The sequence below is a fragment of the Echinococcus granulosus genome (genome assembly GCF_000524195.1).
Source record: "Echinococcus granulosus chromosome Unknown EG_S00009, whole genome shotgun sequence".
NCBI lineage: Eukaryota > Metazoa > Platyhelminthes > Cestoda > Cyclophyllidea > Taeniidae > Echinococcus > Echinococcus granulosus.
Genome location: NW_020170389.1, coordinates 154,617 through 175,745, shown reverse-complemented (window position 1 = coordinate 175,745; position 21,129 = coordinate 154,617). Strand labels below are relative to the sequence as shown.

The following is a 21,129-nucleotide window of genomic DNA, read 5'->3' as shown; positions in this document are numbered from 1 at the left end:
GGATCATACCACATTTTGACACATAGCCTCAACACCAGGATCAGGCAAGTCTAGGATGACATTACGACCTCTACTGTGCCAGAATCCTTTGAGTATTGCAGGTCTGACTTTGGGAATGACTCGGAGTGGTTATAAGAAATTGATGTCACGTAAAATCAGCCCTTAAGAGAAGGAGGTGCCAATGTGTGGCACCTGTGTCGCAACTACTGCCCCCAAAAGTCTGCAATCTTTTCCAGACAAGGGATGAGCGACGAGATTGAAAAGCTGTGTCTGGAGCAAAGGAGAATAGGGAGACAAATCGAACCTTATTCAAATTTGAAAGGAAGCATGACATTGATTGATCCAATTCTAGAATATATGGAGGTCATGTGACCCTTCAAACAGTGCAATAACCGAAGCTGCAGAGCCAATTCAAGTGCTATGTGATTGGAACCAGCAAAGGTAAGTCTGACAAGCCTGTTTTTTATTCGACAACTTTTTCCTGACGTCTTTATGTTTTACCTCAATCAAACATTTGCTAATAATGTTTAGATAGTTCACAATCATCAGACGAGGGATTCAACAGCTGCGACATATCTATTTGTTCCAAAGCACCGATCTTGTAAACATAAACTTTCGTCCTTCAAAAAACATCTCGAGTTGAATTTTGAACAATGGAGGATTATGATGCTATTCCTCAACGTTTTTGCAGGTAAAATACAATGCATAAGTTCCCACGCACTAGATGGCAAACTACATTTAACAAGTCATTTATAACTTTACCTCGGCCATGGCCTTAGATGGTTTTCAATGTATTGTCTGGTTAATTCCTAGGCTAAACTATGCACGACTTGTAAAATACACCTTCACAATGCAACTCTTCACTGAACTGCGTTGGTGTGACTTTAATGTACGCTAACTGTGTGGGCTCGTCTTCTTGGCGCGACTGAGACAATGCCCAAAGCATACCAACATTTCTATACATATAGCATTTCTTCAAGTTAGTACAAGCATAAAGTACGGCCAAGCTCACAAACATTTGACAAAACCTTAATCAAGTTAAATAAAATAATGCAGTATATTACGCTTATCATGCACGGAAAAAGGACCAGGAAGCTTGTTTAACCGCGCTAATGATGTATGCAGCAAACACCCAGCGTACTATGAAACCGGGGGGCCTACTCCTCATCAAAACCACATTTCTTATCTCATTCGTTTCGGCCTCTAATTTTTGGTGCTATAATTGTTCAAGCGCCCAAAGTGGATGTGGCCCACCTCTTGATATTCGAACCCAACACTGGAGATACTGCTCTGGTGTACCTGTTTATGAGCAAATGTGTGTTAAGATAATTGAAAAAGTTAATGGTAAGTAAACATCAAATGCTCTTTTGTGATTTGCATGCAATAGCCTTACTTAAGTGTTAGCTAGCTACCTCTTCAAGGCAAATATATTTAATCCTCAGAAGTCCTAAATGTACTTCTAAATTTATGAATTTGGCGAGTTGTAGAGCCAGGGCTATGTTGTGCAATATATTTCAATTACTAAAAACTATGCAATGTAGATGAACGCATTACCCAACCCCCACTTCAAGAAAAACTAAGGTACTTTATTTGATTTCCTCTCATCTTCAATTTGGCGCATTTTAGAGTAAACAAAAACAGGTATGAATGATTTGGTGACTCCACAAATTACGACGGACACAGATTTGTGCACTTGAACCCTATTTGGTCGCGTATCATCCTCTTTCTTCATAATAATACCGTCAAACACACGATTCCCCGTTACCATGCGCAGCATTTGCAGGATAACTTGCCATGTCGCCACTACTCGTTTAACACTCGACCCCCTTCTACAGTCCATGTGGTCCTCTACAAATCATACATTTAACTGGTGTTCTCTAAACCGTCAACCGACAATATGACTTGAAACTAGTCCTTCCCACCATTGGCCATCTGCCTCCTTTAGACCAGATCACGATCACGCGCGGCTGTCTTAGTGACCTTCTCCTGACCACTCAAATCCGACTGGACGTCCCTAGAGTGCGTCGCCACGGCTACTGCCTCTACTCCGTCTCAAATCAGCGTTACCTTCAGCAACATCTCCGAGGTCCCGAACTCGCTCTCTGGGCCATGGGGGTACTGCGTCCCGAGACGGAGATGTACAAACTCTACTGCTTCTGTGATGACTGGCCCGGCTGCAACCCCACTTCCACACCCTATCTTTCTCTTCTCTTACTCATTATCACTGCAGTTCTACCATTAGGCCCTTTTCCTTCTCTCTAGCCCGCACACAGTCGACCCTACACATACAACGATCACTTTGTTTATGTGTGCAAGGGACAAGTCACGCATGGCGTGAATACGGCTTTAACAGTGAAGGTAAAGGAACGCGGACAGTTCAAATATGCGAAGTGGGGAGGGTGTACTTGAGACGGGAGTGCTCGAACAGCATAACGAATTGAATGAGATGATCTTGCACAATGTCTGTAAGGAAGACCATTTTTGAGCGTTATTTTTCCAAGGGATAATTTGGCAATAAAGTTCAGTACAGAAATGTTTCTTAGAAGACTAGAAAATCGCTTTTCACATTACGAAGAGAAGTAAAATCAATTGTAATACTTTACTTGGAACCTTAAGAACCACAATTCTGATCAAAAGATAACGAAGACAGTATAAATATGCAAGGTAGAGGCTCCCAAAGATCATTGTAACCAAATATGGACGAAATGAAAAGTTGGCTTCTGGATCACTCAAATATGCGCAACAAAGAACTAACATTTACTCAAATGAAATGAAGTCGACAATGAGCGAAACAACAAGAAGGGACTTACTGCAAACGAACCAACTGGGCTGAACGCGTTGTGTGGAAAGAAGTTGGCTAAATCGACGAATATCGATGGTGGCAGAAAAGGAGGTGGTAGTGGTGGTGAGGTTGTCCCCCGCCCCTTCGGGGACATGCCAGTCACGTGCTCGCAGTCCCCTAAAGGTCAGTCGCACGCGTGCCAGGGTCTCCATGTTGATCTCCAAGTAGAGGTCACCACCACCAGTAGCTCTGATTGTCTGCAAGAAGTGAAGAAATACACCGGCTCGGATAGAAGCACTTATTTCAACGAATGAGCCTTTTCTGTATTTTTGAGGTCTCAATACGAGTGAACCAATGCCCTGAGCGGATAAGCAAAGTGATCATGAAACCAGATGGTTATGTGGGTCGTTTACATTGCTCTCAAGCCCCTTTGACCCCTCTGTCATCATGCCTCCAAAGTGACTCACAACTGCATCAACTATTTGGCAAGCACCCAGATCCCAAGGGTTGCATCACGCCATGATCTGTACTGCAGCAATGCCTGAATTGAACGAGACAGAACTGCCTACAATGAACACAAAAAAGAATGACGACTGAAAAGATCCAGACAGACGACTGGGTGGCATTAAAGTGATGCTGGAGTTGAAAGAAGCACTGAGGACCTACTTCATGTCTATCTCGCTGGTTCAACAAAGTACTACTAAGAAATGAAGAATGCTTTTATTGTTAAATATTCCCTTATTCTAATCTAACCACAATATTTTATTTGTTCAAATAATCAACTACAACCTGTTATACACTTCCAACGGGATGGAAGGTAGCTGCAAATCCCGCGTCTAGGAAACAGCTGGTCTCTTGAAGCCGTGAAACAAAAACTTAGCCCTAGCCATTTCCGATTAGGGATGCCTGGAAGACGTCTCATTTCGGCCTTCCAGAAACCCCAAATTAATGGCTCATATTTAAACCGTCCAGAGAGGGCGGTGACGGCGTTCGCTCCCTCCTGATTTGTGCATTATCTAACAGAGATGTAATTCACATGTACTGATCACCAGTTGAAGGTTGAGGTCAATCAGTTACGATGATTACGGGGGTTTCAATGTCACAGTTTATAATCTCCTCATCTACAGTTAACTTCGCATGTGGTTATGTAATCGGCTAACGTCAGGTAAACGCGCCAATCCATGGTAGAGATAAGAAGGGAATGATAAAAGCGAAGCAGTATCTCCCTTTCACCCCCACCCTGGAGCGAAAATCTTCCAACGAGTACGTTTCGCAGCATGAGGTATTGGGCCATCTTATAAGGATAAAAACCAGACCTACTTCCTCCTGACTAGACCAAAAACCGAACGAGCTCATCCGGTTACCTGATACGCCCCCGAAATGGGTCTTTTAGTGCAATTTATGAGTGAAGAAAGCTAAACACATCAGCCTAGTTTGGATTCGAAAGCCTTCCGGTGGCGGTGATAAATTACCATCCGATGTCATTTCTCGTCGCATGATCAGTTCCACTTCATTTGACTTATGATGGCAGACCAGAGGGTTAGTACACGAACCTTTCCACGGCAACGTTATAAGACTTCTGCAACTACATCTCATGGACACCCAGAATTCAGAATCTGCCCTCCAAATGAAATTGGTAAGCCAAGCAACCATCCACTAATCTAGCGTCTATGAACCTCAAGAAGGGGAACTGAGCTTCTTATGTAAGTAGATGCGTCAGTCAAAGAGCAAAAGACATTTGCAGAACTAAAACAGTCGAATTCACAGGCTTACAAGAAATCTTGCAAAGTGCTTCATGCGATCCACAAAGAGTCGGAGATTTTTCAAGGGAGGAAGGAAGATGCTCAACTAGAAAGAGAGCAGAAAGGCAGTCACGTGTAGCTCATGGCCGCAGCGAGAGAAAGACAGCTAGACGATGATGCAGAGGCAGAACGTACATCAAAATCTGGATCTGGCGTTTCCTCGAAGTCCGACCACAAACGAAGCGAAAGAATGTGGACAGGAACAAAATGCCACACAGCTCGTGAGCGACCGCTTATGCTGGCCTAGATCAATGCAGGAAATAAGGTTCAGTTATCAAACCGTCCGGTGTACAGTGTAATCAGCGTTAGTAGAGGGTTTATCCACCAACACCATAGCAGTCGAGTTTACTCTGCAGACTTTGTGAGGCATACAAGCCAAGCTAGTTTTATAAAGGCACAGATGAAAGACCGTTAGCAGGGGGCGGCATGAGATGTTAGGCCAAGAAAGAGGCTTCAGAGTTTAAGTTGCTCTTGACAACGTTATAAAGCACGAGATTCTAGAGGTAGTCATGGCGATCGAACTACAGAAGGCTGGAGAAGTAGGCGTAACAGAGACCGATGTCATTCTGTTACCTCGTCCTTTGACTCTTGAGTGTTGTCTTCGTTGAGACCTTCTCCGACTGTTCTTCTTGGTCAGATGTCAAGGAACGACCTTTTCCTCCGGTTGGCTAATCAGAAATATCGCTATTGTGATGACTTTGCTAACAAGATATCGTGCGTCATACAAACCAGATCGTGTACACCGAACCCAACGAATAAAGGACATTTAAAGTAGGCAAATTAAAGAAAAATCCAAGCACTTTACCTGTTCAACCTCCAACGCCAGACAGGGTGTCTTACGTCGCACCAATTTGATCTTGAGACTGCGTGCAGTACTAACGAAGTTGTGTAAAGTGGTCTGACCTCGCGGCAGGGTCACGCCTGAGCTGCCTACGGTAGTGTGAGATTGGGAGGTAGGGACACCACCAGTGCTACTGGTGGAGACACTGTTACTGATACCCCTCAGGCAGTGCAGAATTTCCTCAGGAAGGACTTCAAGAAAGATCTCGTCCTGTTCTGGCGAGAGACCTTCACAGATGCACTCGGAGAAGACGCTTGTCTGCAAACAGCCACGAGAAAAGTGGATGATTAAACAGAGAAAGTGCACCCTTAATCACCTCAAATTCTATATCATATTTCCAAATTGTCTATCCCGCATATAATCATCCAATTGTCAAATACCAATAACAGGTAAACATGACAATCGCCACTCGGGGAAGTTTGGAAGATCACGAAGGATTAGGAAGCGGTAGGAGGTCTTGCGTTGTGTCGTCTTAAAAAAAAATAAAAATATTACTTCCCAGTGATTCCCTAGTCCAACCTGTTACTCAAGAGAAGTCTTTCTTGCCAACTTCGAGTTGTGTTTGGTTGTTCAACTTTCGCAAAGTGGACGATTGCAGCTGTGATTAACCGCGCACGAACACACAAGGAAGCGTGACGTGAGCATTGAATTGACCGTTTGAGGATAACCACCAATGGTGTACTCGCTTAGTTCGCAAAGCAGACAAGCTCGAAACACGTCCATCTGCTTCAACCAACAATAGATGACACATGAGAGTTCAGAATGGCAGAAAAGCTGTACAGAACACCATAAAGTGTACCGTAGCGATGGATTGACAAGTCTCTACAATATGCAACAAGTCATTACGACGACATCCACTGAAAATCCCACGGACCTTTTGGTAACCTGACAGTTGTCTAGCCTATATGATGCGGTAGGATTTATTAGGGAGAAAGTAAGATTCCGACAAAACACTTCTTTACTCAAAAGAAAAACATGACGCTGACCACCGAAAAACTAGATGCCTCATACTTGACCTAATGATTAAGGAGGGGACTGGACTGACCTGATCGAGCTCACACCAAATGTCAGCACCACCTTGGGCACTGCGTTCGCGGATAATGAAGCTCATACTTTCTTTCCTGATACGGAGGACGCAGTTCTTGGCCAGACCGGCTAAAACCTGAATGGTGTCTGCAAGGGAATTAGGAGACGGCCTTTAGAGAAGACATAAACTGCTATGTAGATAAGAAAGTATTTACTTGCGAAGTAGTCGATCGATCCGCTGTCATTGGATCGCACTCGAAATTTCATTATCCAGGTGGGTCTGAAGCAAGAGAACCGCAGCTTTTGATCGGCAGTCTGTGATGCGCTCACTTCAGCAACAGTTAGGCAGCATGTGAAGGACGCCCTAAACCAGTCGAAGATGAATGATGGAAAGAGCATGGATTTACAATTGAGGGGGCTGTCAAGGACACATCAGGTGGTTTCAACGGGTCTACCACAACTTTTGTGAAGGCAAACATGGTAATGGGAATGCCATGTCAATCATTACTACCAAACTGTGACGTCATCAACGTCAAAGGTCCTCCGTGGGAAGACTATCAAGATGGAGCACTCAAAAGCATCATACAAACCCCACTCAATTGGAGACAGCCTTAGAGCTGCCCAAACCACTACTTAATGTCATCCAGGTAAGCAAACAGAAAACAAAAATGAACGCAGAACAATTTCAGTAACCACTTTAGTACACACATATAAAATATATTCACATCAATACAAAATACGTGTAAAAGCAAAATTTGTATATCTATGGGAAGGAGGGAGAAAAAAATTAATCCATCACCCGATATCTCGCAAAAGGCAGTACTTTCTGGTGTAGAATTGAATCTGAAAGGTGAAGAACAACCTATAAGTAACCATTGCCCGAAAACAATACTTTCAAGAACTTAATATGGTAAGAGAAAGAATACGCTGGCAACCTCGGCAAAAAAGGCGCAAGAAGAATCCAGCAAGTCGTGATTTACTAACCTAGAACCCATTTGGGGGAAACACTGGGCTTTTTGGTATCTTTCTGACCCACAACCAATTCTGCTCCGATTGCCCGTTTGGATACCTGTGAGGAAGAAAGGACCAAACATCCTTGTTAGGGCACTCGCATCAGGTGGACACATCTTCAGAACAATAAGGGCAATGAATGGTAAAACGTAGTAGTTTACAAGGCATGCGGTACAAACCAGACTGCAATTATACGCCCCAATAAACTTTACCATGCAAGGCAATTAGACATTGCCTTAAATGTCATTCAAGTGGAAAGAGGTATTTCGAAACTCACAGAACCTCCACCCATGATGATGAGTTCCTTGAGAGCGGCAGGAGGGGGAGAGGTGCCAGCAGCCACAAAAACACAGCCAACTGTTGAAAAGAGCTTCTGCAGTTTCGCAGCAGCCTTTGCTGGAGGTAGCCCTGAGATCTGGGTGACAAAAGTAAGAACGAATGCTCCATCTACGACCAGGTCCCATGATAGAAGGGAATTTACAGCGAATAGTCGGGTTAAGCATACAATCAACTCGAACTATGGAAAGGCTAAAGTTCCACGAACCCCCGCCAAAAGGCGAAAATAAAGAACTTGATTATTAGAGTCGAGTCATATCGGTGGAATATAGGTCCGTCATAGTCGAAGAGCGCCTGAAAAATTTCCTCCAAAATAAACTTACAGAGTGGAATAATGAGCTGTTAAACCCAGTCTCATGCACTATTTAAAAGGTTATGCCGAGAGGGATTCAGCACCCTTACTACGAGCTTCAATACTTTAAAACGGAGATTTTTTTAGTCATTGCAGTAAGAATCAACAATAAAAGATAGTAATTGATAAACGATACTGGAATCCATAGCGATCCAAAGTAGCGGAAGCAATACAGATCCACTACCCATTTTCAACCATCCAAAGACACCATAAGAAATAGTTTTGGAGGACTCCTAGGGAGGAGTAAATAGGAGAGGCAAGCGGGATGGTGAAATTTTTAAGTGATAAGTTATCGGTAACTAGAGCAGATGATTAAAAGAGGGTGTGCAAGATACTACGAGCCACATCTAACATACATTTAAAGCGTACGATGCTAATGAATCACATTAAGGAAGACTCTACTCTGAATAATGCAGAAACAGGCGGCCTTGTCGACTAAATTGCATGGAGAGAAACCTACGGAGAACAACCTTCAGTAGTATTTAGCATCGTGGGTGATGATGAAAAAGTTAGCGTGGATGTACACTAAATGAGAAGAGAATGTCGCGAAAGCTAGTGAACTGGGCAAATGGGTGCACCCACAAGCTATGATTTAACAGCAGAAAACTAAATTCTCGATAACTTCCGAATCACTCCCAAAAGACCAGTAGGGTCCAGAAATTGTTAAGAGGACAACATTAAGGACTGAAAACAGTGGAATGCTATTGCAGTGATACCACACAGCAGCAAGGAGCAATTGCGACCCTTTGCTATTGCTAATAGCCCGTACCCGTGTCACGTACTTGCCCAGATGTCGTCATTCAGGATGCAAAGAGGATTGCTGCATTCCTTGTACATTTTATATCATATTGAGAAGACTTACAAGAAAGCGCCTGAAGGGGAGCCACTTGCCGGCCTTCGCAGACTCCACGACCCAGGCCATGTCGATCACCGGAATGGAGGCGAGGACGGCCTTGAAGAGGTTGATCGTGCGAGGAAAGGGTGAGGTGGAGACGAGGTGGGTGGTGGTGCGCGTGCTGAAGATGTCCGCCAGACGCCACCGCTGTGCCGGTGCCTCCGCCTCCGTGCCGAGAATGGCTGCCAGCACCGAAGCCTTGGGGCCTTTTTTGTCATTGGGACTATCACTTACATCAGCGCGGCCACAGAGTCTGCGATTCAGTGTGGGTGTCACCTCATGCTTGCTGAGCTCAGTGCTTGAGCGAAGCAGTGCGATAAGGGTCTGTCTTTGACTAGACAAAAAACGATGCTAGCAGTTTTAGAATGAGTGCCCTTAAAGGCCGATCGTTCCAATAAAAGAATTAAGACCTGACTTCTACGTAGAGGTGGAAATGAAATAAGTGTCCAATTTGAGAACAGGACGGGCCTTAAATAACACGATTGTTTCCACACTATTCTAGGAATTTCCAAAACGGAACACAACCAAATTTATCCCAAACCTTAGCAACAAAACTAGTATGTGATTTTAAGGCAGCAGAAAAAGGCAGCACAAGTTGCATGACTCACAATGCGTTTAGGCCGGAGAAAAGAATTTCAATCGGTCGATTTGGCGCTGAGACCGAAGCTCCTGCATGGCGACGTGGCCTCAAAACTGAAAATTAAACGGTTAAAATTGCAACAGTAAAATAGGAGCGGAAAATGCGTCTAGACATACCATACGGGTTGATAAAATCTTCAAGACTGTTTCGCAATTCGGGAGACTAAAATGCAAAGGATACAAGTAGAAATCTGAGCTTGAATTCGGGAAGTCACTTTATTACAAAGAAACGAGAGGGAGCTATTACTAGCAATTTAAAAGATCCCGACCAGTTCCGCTTACACAGATGTTCACTGTTGGAGAATTTAGACTAATCTCCGAGTCGACGATGACTGATTTCGAAGTGGGGCCCAAGGCTGTTTCGGGCGGGCCCATTGCCAAACCAACACGATTAGTCACCTTCGCTAACAGCCGCAGGGACCTCCGCCTCGGTTGAGGCAACACCTCAACCGATTTCAATCCCTTCTTCCCCTGCGTTATTTGCCCCGAATCCCCCCTCTTAACACTTTTTAGAATTCTTCCTTTCAACGTGACGCCATCAGAAGCGCTTAAGGCATCAACATGGGACTTAAGGAGCTGTCTACGTAGTGATGACCGGCGCCCCTCCAATGGATTCCTCCTCCTCCACTTCTGTGTCGGTGTCTTGCTGACAATCTTCCTCTCCTGACTGGGCGTCACCTTGACTGGTGCCAGAAGTAAAGGCTTTTCTCTTTTAGGCATAAGATTTTTCTTAATCGCCGTGGTAGAAGAGGCAAAGTTGCGAACGACGAAATGAAGCACGTCAGGCGACAGAGGCATGCGAGAAAGAGTGGTGGAGCCGATCACGTCGGAGAGACGCGGTTGAGTCTCCTGCGCTGGGGCATTATCCTCAGGGAAAAGGGGCAGGTCTGCAACTTGCTGTGGTGGAGATGGGAGACGCATCCAACCCGGTGGAGGCTTGGTTAGGGTGACGATAGGAGAGGAAGTGGGGGTTTGGGGTTGGGAGGACAATCCACTGCCACTAAGAGCTGTTAGAGAGAACATAAACAGTTCAAAGTACAAAGCGAAGAAATTACTTACAAGGCCTGAGTAGAAGCGAGGCAGTTTCATGAGTCTCTTTTCTAGAAGAGTCCATCTTCTTGGTGCGTGTATCAAGATCGTCACGAGACTTCCATACGCCTGGTGGAGTCTTTGAACAGGGGATGGAAGTGGAAATGATAGCAGAACCTAGGGAAAGGGAAGCTTCGGAGTGGGGAGCCGACATCGGTTCATCCCTCATAAGAGGACCATTTCTAGAAGCGATGCGATTACAGTCGTCTGCCAGGTCAACATCTTCTTTGTCTTTCAAGTAATAGCAAGCCTCCGGAACTCGACACTTGAGAGGTGAAGGAATGAGTGGGCATTTTACCTTTTGTTGGACACAAGCTTTAACCCAGGCCGGAGCTACTACGCACAATCCGCGCTTTTCCGCCCATAGCTTAGTCATGGGATCTCCGTAGCGAAAGATAACATGGGTAACGTAGGCATTACGAGTTGTTTCGACTGTTGCGCCAAGTGATGTTAGACGCCGCGATACTACAAAAGCCGGGTTTCCAAAAGGGGATCGAATATCCACATAGGCCACCACACCTTAAAGAAAACAGTTCACTCTCCTTGAAATCAGATTTAAAGATCATTTATAAAGGCAGAACAAACTAGATCACTAAAACCACGAACCGGATCATGATTGAACTTCGCATTAAGGGCCGACTGAATAATCACAAGAAAAGTCCCAAGAAAGTAAGCAAAAGCAGAGAAAAGAAGACTGAGTGATATCTTAACCAATAATTACCGTGAAGCAATCCTTTCCCACGACCTGATGGCACAGACATCTCATTACCTTTGCAAAGTGCACAACCCACAAATTTGAAGGAACGCAAGCACTAAAACAAAAATAGGCCAATCAAACTTACCTGCATAAATAAAGCATCAAGTAAAATAAGTAAGCTTAAACAATTTAGCCATTTCCATTGAAGTAATTGGTTACCTAGACTAATTGGTTTAGTCTTAGTCAACAGAACTGCAGCAAAAAGCATTCAAAACAAAAAAGGAATTCGCAGCTTTTGGCCTAAACAACTTTATAGTGAATTCACACTTTAATAATAGCGTTAAGTAGTTCTGGTGACCTTGACAGTCGTTTAAGTGTTTGCTTTATGGACTATTCGTGAAAACACATCTAGTTATTAATAATGCTTGAAGAAGGGTTAATGGTTTGAAATAACTTTCCTAACTGCTTCTTTGTAAGCTAGAAATATTGTACTTTCTTCGACGCGGGTGCAGCGGTGTTGCTGCTACTTTGCTATCGCCGCAATCCAACAAGGCTAACCTCGGGAAATCTGCTTTATTATTTCAAGCATTGATGTATTTGAGGAGCGGTAGTCTACCAACTTTTTGCTAACGCCTTTTAGATAAATGTGAAGATGCTGTACGGCTGCTTTATTCGATAAAAGATGACAAAGACTTGGGACTAGCTTCTCTTATTTGTTTGTCACATGCATACAAGATCTCTCCAACAAGTAGTACTCAAAATTTTGTCGAGATTTTTTTAGATCAAGCAAAGGCTGAAGAATTTGATGCAGAGGTGAAGAATGTTAGGCGTACGGCAAACAGCATGGTTGGTCAATGGCTAGATTACCATTCTTCATTAGGCTCTCTACTATGCTGGCGCTAGTCTTTTTGCATTACAGCGATTCGAAAAAGCCAAGGAATTTGCTGAAAAATCAATGAAACAAGGGTCGCTTATCGTAAAATATGCATTTGTTTATATAATACATAGGCTAAACATCTTGTTGGATTTGCTTCATGCCATTGTTCAAATAGAGACCTTCAAAGAACGGCTGAGTACTTCTTTGGAAATGAATCAGGGTAATAGGCATAGGTATTTATGTTTCCGCTTCATTAGAAATGACGGAGTTGAAAAACTATTCGGCCTTGCTATTTGCGCAGAAGTCACTGGCGACTTGCCAGAGTCACTAAGATTACTCAACCAAATTATTATGCGGTTTCCGAATTTCTTACCCGCTTTTGCCGAGAAAGTTGACGTGCTGTTACTGTCGGATCAGTGGGAGCGGGCACTTGAAGCAGCATCACGGTATGCCCAGACTAACTTGAGCGATCTTTCTAGCTGTATTGAGGTCAATTCTCAATGCATATTATCTTCTACATACAAAGTCTTTCACTCTCTTTGTCGAGCTTCAAACTATGCGCAAGTAGATGATAATTTAATCAAATAAGGTCTTTAGACTTTTATTGATCTTGAAAAACTAATGAGTCTGCTGTCGGCAATCGAGCCAAACAATTCGCTTCATTATGCGAATGTTGCGAAAATTATTTTGTGCTTCGTAAGTTTCTAATTCAAATGGAAGTTATTTCTGACAACAGAGTGGTCGTCATTCCCGATTACTAAAAAAAGCCAGTCATTTAACTAATCGAGCTCTCGAAATATGCCCTGGCAGCAGTTCTATCCAGCTTATCGCAGCTTCACTTAACCTAGCCACTGAACATACAAAGGAAGCCTTGAATAACTATAAGAAAGCCATGAAAATTGATGAATCAAGCATAGAAAGCATGAACGGTAGGTGTTTCCGCGTTTCACCGTTTTAACTGCATGCCTTTTTCAGGTCTTATTCACTGCCAACTTCTTCAAGGAGACATAAAAGATGCCGCCTTACAACTCGAACTACTGGATGAACTTTTGCCGACGATAGGGGTGTCAGCAGTAAGTTTATTTCGTAGAAGAGTCTCACTGACAGGCCTGAAGTCTATGACAAAATAGAGAACCAAAATTGGTTTGTTGGTGTAAAAAAAGGGATATCGTCGAGTAGCTTAGTAAAGAACCTGTTTGGTTTGAATTTGCAGGAAACTGTCTATCTTCAGGCCCTTCTATTATGCAAACAGAAGGGCAAGGATTGCGAAATAATGCGCCTACTTGACAAAGCGACGGATCTGCACTTCAAGAGATTGAAGGTACCAAAAGGTTCGGCTTTAATAACTGTATGTAGGATCTGCCGCACTCCATGGATTACTACATTCAACTCAATCCAGACTTTTTGTTGCAACTCGTAAACGCCTATTTAACTCTTTCACAGCAACCCCTTTTAATTATGTCTGATGGCAAGTTCTTAGCAAGTGAAGAAAATGGGCTATTATCTCTTTGGCCCGATGAACAAATGCTCCTAAATAGAGTAGAGCGTCTTCTTTTGCAAATTTTGGAGATTGCACCAGGTATCCAAAAGGCCACCTACCTCCTAGCTCGTGTTCATTTGCATAGGGGCAATTTACAAAGTGCCCTAAAATTCAGTCAAGCCGCTGTCGACGTCGATCCTACTTGTATCGATGCACATGCTCTACAGGCCACTGTAGGTCAATAATTCATTTACTTAAGCCTTAACTTCCAACCAGATTTATCTTTCCCAAGGGAATCTACGAATGGCTGAGCAAGCGCTTGAAATCGGCCTAAGTAATAACTTTGATCTCCGAAATCACCCGCTTAACAACCTCGTTCGAGCGGCAGTCTGTCTTAAAGGCGGCGAAACAGAAAAGGCCATCAAAGTGCTCAGTGAGACATTAGCTAATCCCGATGCACCGGGACGATCAGCCAAACCGTTGTCTAAATTAAACTACTCTGAATTTTGGATCACAATATACGCTGAGTTGATCTACGCCTACCGGAAGATGGGCAAAATGGTGGGTTGCCTGTGCACATACAGTGTACTTAAATTTAACAAGTGCTGTGTATTTACAACTTATATTTTTCTTTGTAGCGCGATGCTAGGCGGGTACTGGCAGAAGCGCGACAAATATATGCCAACACATTGGAGACGGACAGGCTTGCTATTATAGCAGCTGACATGGATTTGGCGGAGGGAAATTTGGAAGCTGCTCTTGTGCAGCTCCGCACTATCACCTCCGACAGACCTGGCTACATTTTAGCAAAGCAGCGAATGGCCGATGTATACCTTAATCACAGGAAGGAGTGGAAACTTTATATCGCGTGTTACAGGTACACCTTAAACTGAATGCTATGTAGGAGAAAATAGTGAAAAAAAGACTACCTCTTGGAGTTTGCACTTTTATTAGGGATGTCGAGTGTGAAAACTCCTTTCTCCAAGGGGGAATAAAATATGACGACCATAGGACATGAAATTCCCCCATAACTACCACCCATCCCAATGACAGCACCAACAACAAACATACACCTATGTGTGCTGTTAAAAAAGAATGAAATAGGAGGACGCTGTGGGAGTGGGAGATTCCTCTATCCACCTAAATATTTTTAGTAAAGAGCTGAATTTATCAACAGCAGCTGACAGATATTGGTCAATTTTGCATTGTCACAAGTTGTTTGTGTACTCTTGGTATATTCGCTGCCAAAACTGCAGCAAGAATCGGCGTATCACTCGTATTCCTCATGGATGAAGAATAGTAGATCGGCTAAATTAATTGCTTGGTTTTTCACTGTTGATTGGGGAACAAGGGGAAGACCCGCTGAAATACATATCTTTTACAGGCGGTTATTAATAAATCGTGTACTGGCTCCAGCCAGAGTTAGTGCAAATGCTACATATTGAGTTGTTTTGTTGAACAGGGAGCTAGCCGACACCTTGGACATGTGTGTCTTCGCACACCTCCTTCTGGGTGATGCGTACCTTCGGGTGGAGCAGCCGGAGAGAGCAATCGAGGTGTACGAGTCGGTGTTGAGATGGGAGCCGGGGGATCTGCGAGTGGCCAGCAAGATGGGCGAAGCACTGGTCATGACGCATGAATTTGAGCGAGCCGTACTCTACTACGAGTCAGCGCTTCAACGCGGTGCGCCGATTGGTCACAGTCCACTCCTGCCTGACCTCACTCTCCTTCTTGTGCGATTGAAGCAATTGGACAAGGCGCAGGAAATTCTCACTGCTGGTTTGGAGAGCATTAAAACCTGTAGGCTGTGGTGACACCAGATTTTGAAGTTGAGCGTCTATTGTTTTGTCAGGATTTGGATATATTAGGAGTAGACTGACATACGTGTCTATTTACACTTTATACTCCGAATAACAAGAGCACTGAATGATTCTCTCGGCAATATGATATAGAGTTTCACCAAATTATACTGAAATCCTCACGACTTTGGCTCATTTGATGTTTATTCTCAGAGCAGTTTAAAAGAATGGTGTGAGCTGGGTCCTGAGAGGCTATGCCCTAAAACGGAGGCACGAACTGCGGGGGCTAAAGAGCCCGCTAACTTGAATATACAGTAAAGTAAGTATCGAGTCACCGAAAATAAGCTAATGCTGAGCCATTTGTATGTATTGGATGAAGGGTACATATTCCTAAAAGTGCTGGCCTAATATTTATACGACATTTGTCTGCTCCAGTATGTAGATATCTTTAGCTTGCACTAAAGTCCTGACTTCAAGTGTTATTTCTTTAGCTTACCAAGCGCGGGAACAGTTCCTACTTCCTCCCCCCAATATCCTGAACCACAAATTAGTCTTAACATTCATCATTTACGTGTTGGAAAGGTTGCATTTTCGGGCTTACCTTGTAACACATCCATTTTATTCAATATTCCATCAGCTAAGCATTTTATTCGTAGTATTGTTGAAAGTCCAACTATTCGCCAAATTATCGGATAACGACTTAGTGTTACGGCTGAGGACTTAAACTATTTTAGAGTTTTTTAATCGTGCATTAGTTTTGACTAAAATTGGTTTGAATACATTTGCTACCAGAAGATCTCAGATGGAAAACGACCAACGCAGCCATCCAGATGCTTTATTGTTTCATTATTACTCGAAAATTTGCACAGCTATTGAAATGCGCAATTCAACTGCCCCTCAAACCTCAAAATGAACTGTCTATTAGCATCACCATTTGGTGTAAGCGGTTCTAGTAGAATGACTAGGAACATATGCCACACACTTGTGACGCCGAGTTCAGAATCGGAAGCCGAAATGTCACATATCCATAACGCAGGTTGAAAACGTGTAAATTCTTTGTAAAACATTATTGTAGCTCATCATTTCAACATTAGTTTGAATGCTATTGAGGTTATGCTCTATTCCTTTTGGAACTCATTCCAATCTCCAAGATTAGGCAATTACTGTTTTGTCGAAATCACACATTCACACAAACCTATTGCGGCTGCGTAAAGATAGAGCGTTTACTAACCCCTGGGTACAGATAATCGCTATCTGGAGGTCCTAACCTCCCCCAAGAGCTACGTATAGTTATATTCACTGGTAAAAATACAGCAATTATGGACTTCCCACGTGCTGTGGTTCTATTTTAACATGCACATCTAGTACAGGTACGAACCCATCAAAAGAGGTGTACGGGGTTGCCTTAACGGTCATGCAGATTAAAGGAAGAATGTCAGCGTACAAATCCTGGAATTCATGATGGTCCAGCAGCGCATGGAATCGCGTCTGTTTGATCACACCCAAAAGAGAAGCAGTTGTAGAACACACTGCCTATCTTCGTTGACCTAATAAGATGTGGACTTTCCGCGGTGATGAATAGTTTTTTTCAAAGGAAAAAGCGAAAACTTATTCCTTAAATTTTAATCACTTTAGGATTCATTGAGGCATGTATTAGCCGTAATATTGCGATCAAAAATTAAATATGTTTATTTTACACGCTATCAAGACTAATTTCGTTTGGACGCTGAAACCAAAAGCTAAAGAACTTCTCGAAATGCCCTTATTTTTCGTGGTGCCCCAAGACTTTTCTGGAGTTGCAAGAAGAAATAATACTAGGTCAGAATATGCATTGCCGACGTTCAGAAGGGCTGAGGGCCACTGGCACTGGTATTTCGCCCAGATCGGGAACTATTGGTGGAAAGGGAAATATGCTGGCCATCTCTTATGTCTGTTGCTACTCGTTAGAACACTGGCCTAAAATCGTAGTCATTTAATAAAGGATGATGCTTAAATTAGTTCCCTGAAGGGGTAATGCTTCACGTCTGTTCTTCTTTGCCACCTTGTTCTTACTTCAGTGCTGCCGGCTTTATCTATCTGGCTTCTGTCAGGTAGCAGAGAAGTGGAGGAGGTATTCCATCTTCACCTTGTTGACTTCTCCACACGGGTGTCGTCACGATCTTTTCCAGACGGTTCACTGGTATTGCCGCTTCAGTTACTAGTGTTCTCGTAGAACACAGCACTGGGGTAGTAACCGAAGGCATACGTCCTTCTAAATCCTTCTACTGGGAGTAGTCACAGATTTTCGCATCCACGGCAGATTTCCCTCTTTCATTGCATTAAGGTTTAGCATTCAGAAATAAAAATTGGTGGTTATTTTAATTCCTCACTTGACAATCTTAATATCTCTTTGCCGTGAAATTACATGGAACTTCTAAGGCCCTCGTAATGTTGATTTTCATCTTCCCTTTTTAAACTATTGCAGTTATTTCGGCTCTCCCTTTATCCTGCTTATTTTTGCTACTGATATGCGTTGTCTTTTTCGTCTTTTTATTTATGAAAAAGGCAAGACAATCCGTCCTACATTTTGGATGCAGCTCCTCACGGCCACACAAAGCCTCATTTTTATTGTACCATTGATCCCCTTCTAAGGCCAATGTCCTGAAAATGGCTTCTGGACAGCATAAAAGAAGGAAATGCTAGAACGTCAATCAGATTTACATTAATTGGGTGCACCTTCCCACCCGTCCTCTATCTTCAACCGCCAGCGTGTGTATTATTAGTTCAAACGCCAAAGTTGACCAATTTTCTTGCACTCTTGTTAGCCATTTAGGGTGGAGTATAAGATAGAGGAACCGAAAAGGGTCACAAAAACAGCATGCATTTGCGTAATGAAAAAAAGAGAAGGGAGAAAGAATGCAAGTTTGGAGGTATTTGGGCAAAAATATGATCTACTTTGCTGGAGAATTGCTGCAGTGCCACATAAACGTCGAGTGGAGAGACGTGGTTAATCACATTCTCCATTGTTCCTACTGATGTTGTGTAGCCGCGTAATTGGTACAAAAAAGCCAAACACGCTTTCTGGTACATAACAAAGACCACATATTCTACTTTTAAAAGAGAAACCCAGCAAATTTGATTCTCGAATTGTTTGTAATGATTCTGTCAGCTCTAGGGGCAGTGCGATGCATGTCAGTTTGAAAATAGCCTTATCATGAGGCCTTCAGAGGAGGTAAGAGATTAATAGCACCGGCGGCCTGAGGAGGGCTGCACATCACTATCTCAAAGGTCAAACTATGAGCAAGTAAAAAGCCTGTGTGACTGTGCAAACACTTCAGCATTTGATTTGCTGGTTTTCTCCCCTAAGGTCCGCGTCACAAATGTATGACAGGTGTTTTTTGGCAGTTTATTTTAACTGGGTGAACCAAATAGTGGAACCGAGAATTTTTTGGTGTAAAGTGTTTGAAAAACGTGGCATATTTTCGACCCAAGTAAGATAATAAAGTTTGCGAGTCCAGAATGGTATAAACATGGCACAACAATGACAGGTGGTTTCACACTGGAACGATAGAACAGTTAGATGGCTGAGGTGGTCGATTTCCCTCCTCCAGCACGGTATTTATGGCTAGACAAGATTTTCCTTCACAATTTAGCCTTTTTTGATGTATCGTAAGCGTAATACAAGAAGAAGAACAATTGTTAGGGAAGACTTGGTTCTACATGCCAAATCAGCGGCTTTGTGGCAGTACACGCTCGATTGAGTCCAAGTGAAGGGGGTGGGCAGGACTGACCATAGGATGGCATTCGAGGTCCTGGTATGTGGTGCGAATCGCGCTAATAAAGTATTTTTTAGCCCTCGCCCACTATTCCTCTCCCTGTGTGCCTGTGTGTGTGTGTGTTTGTTTTTGTGCATGCCGCGTACCAACCATCCTTCTTTAAAGTAGTGAAAAAAGGTGTATCCATTTTTTGTCCTGCGTTTTGGTAGTCTCCTTTTTGGGAAAGAACCAGTTATTTACTGGATTATTCCAAGCATGCCTTATAAAACCACTTATAAATGTAGACCCCCTATCGACGTCCGTACTTTTACTTACTAAGAAAACACATAATTCAAGGTTTCTTCCTTGCAACACTGAAATGATAGATGGCCTAAGTGAATGGCAAAGGATGTCTTTCAGGTAGCTATCTAACTATGGGGAAGTAGAACGACAGTTACAATGACTGCTCATCAATAATCATTTGTTCAGGCTATGGGCGATTTTGCTTCCAAGATGGATAGAGATAAGGCAATCCAGTTCGTCAATCCTCTGAGCATTCAAGTCACTTATAACTCCACTAAAGATCGCTCACAGTCGTCAATTTTTCAGCTTTATCCTTTCCCTTGATTTAGTCACGTGTATTGCAAGTTCAAACATTTGAGTAAAGTAGCGAGTGGGTTGTTGATTAAAACAGCAAAAAGTTCCTTCAATCACTTTATTTGCTGACATGATCTCCATCACAATCTACGACCTACGACCATCTCCCAAGGGATAAGATTACCGCCTGAATTCCAAATTGCCTCTAGAAGCTAGGATAAGATGAAGGCCTAAACACCTGGATTTCTAGCTGGCTTCTAGTTTTTAGCTTTACAATGGCAACCGCGACCATACCATCACGATCTTCCCGTCTCAGTTGCTGTACATGTAAACTCAATTTTTCATTATCCACGTTTGGGATAATCAGGAGTTGGTCTTGACAAGTTAATCCTCTAGAAAAGTTGGCCTTAAATCGCGTAAATTTCTTTTTGATCAAGGATGTAGGTTCTTCCCTGACATGATGTATCTGTTTTGCGTGACTCATCACCTGAACCAATTTGTTTAAAATATTTGGTTCAGGACAAAGCGTTCTGTTCCCCCCTTCCCTTACCCACTTTACACGCTAGGCAACAGAAGCTGCACTGGAAACTTTAACGAGGAAACCTAGTTAGGGTGGACGCATGATGTAGACAAGCAGAAATCACATCATTCGGATCCATTCAGCCGACGTTTGATGGAGGGAAAATAGGAGACAGGACAATAAGGGGTACCGAACTGATAGGCAGATGCGTGATATACACAAGCTTGCATTTCGCGGGTCCCTACAAGTGCATTCAAATCATTAAGGTAAGCTACATCAAAAACAGCTGAGAGAGATAATGATGCGGAGATTCTAGAAATCCCAAATTAAAAGAACTATGAGCCAGGATGTGCAGTTAACATTAAGGAAAGTGGTGTCAAGTTTATTCGCTATTTCCCATTGTTGCCTCCTGCTTCAGTCACAGACATCCCCGACCTTCAACGATCTACAGACCTACTAATCCTTCTTGGCACCGTGCACCAATTACAGGAGGATTATTCAAGACAGCTGGCTGCGTTTGGACAAGCCAGTAAGGTCATAGGTGATATTCAAAAACACATAACTGCTGAAGAGTCGTCGGATATTATGATTGCCTGTCGAAAGCTCCTAGTCAGGTAAGCTTAACTCCCCCCCCCCCCCACTACCTACACGA

General features: G+C 43.2%; 3 protein-coding genes across 3 annotated transcripts in view; 2 read left to right on the top strand and 1 right to left on the bottom strand. All coding sequences in view use genetic code 11, as the record gives it.

Moving 5' to 3' along the window:
* Positions 1-1,313: 1,313 nt before the first annotated feature.
* EGR_02053 (steroid dehydrogenase) lies at positions 1,314-2,262 on the top strand (the record flags this gene model as incomplete). The annotated part of the gene is made up of 2 exons (XM_024491302.1): positions 1,314-1,344; positions 1,946-2,262. The coding sequence occupies 2 exons, from the start codon at positions 1,314-1,316 to the stop codon at positions 2,260-2,262; spliced, it is 348 nt and encodes a 115-aa protein (XP_024354155.1).
* A 115-nt stretch (positions 2,263-2,377) lies between these two features.
* On the bottom strand, positions 2,378-11,534 carry EGR_02052 (Checkpoint protein HUS1; the record flags this gene model as incomplete). The annotated part of the gene is made up of 15 exons (XM_024491301.1): positions 2,378-2,463; positions 2,811-3,039; positions 4,556-4,630; positions 4,720-4,827; positions 5,390-5,683; positions 6,471-6,598; positions 6,667-6,780; positions 7,436-7,520; positions 7,740-7,877; positions 9,013-9,379; positions 9,654-9,738; positions 9,802-9,847; positions 9,967-10,691; positions 10,744-11,292; positions 11,495-11,534. 15 exons carry the CDS (start codon positions 11,532-11,534, stop codon positions 2,378-2,380), a joined length of 3,069 nt encoding a protein of 1,022 aa, XP_024354154.1.
* A 357-nt stretch (positions 11,535-11,891) lies between these two features.
* The window catches only part of EGR_02051 (Tetratricopeptide repeat protein), a gene marked incomplete at both ends in the record, with an annotated part of 23,175 nt that continues 13,937 nt past the window's right edge, over positions 11,892-21,129 (top strand). The window contains 14 exons of the mRNA XM_024491300.1: positions 11,892-11,912; positions 11,948-12,077; positions 12,111-12,218; positions 12,252-12,316; positions 12,351-12,580; positions 12,605-12,793; positions 13,161-13,276; positions 13,323-13,420; positions 13,561-13,668; positions 13,704-14,060; positions 14,104-14,388; positions 14,466-14,704; positions 15,290-15,627; positions 20,896-21,091. Coding sequence (XP_024354153.1) covers positions 11,892-11,912; positions 11,948-12,077; positions 12,111-12,218; positions 12,252-12,316; positions 12,351-12,580; positions 12,605-12,793; positions 13,161-13,276; positions 13,323-13,420; positions 13,561-13,668; positions 13,704-14,060; positions 14,104-14,388; positions 14,466-14,704; positions 15,290-15,627; positions 20,896-21,091 — 2,480 coding nt within the window. The remainder of the gene's footprint in view (positions 11,913-11,947; positions 12,078-12,110; positions 12,219-12,251; positions 12,317-12,350; positions 12,581-12,604; positions 12,794-13,160; positions 13,277-13,322; positions 13,421-13,560; positions 13,669-13,703; positions 14,061-14,103; positions 14,389-14,465; positions 14,705-15,289; positions 15,628-20,895; positions 21,092-21,129) is intronic.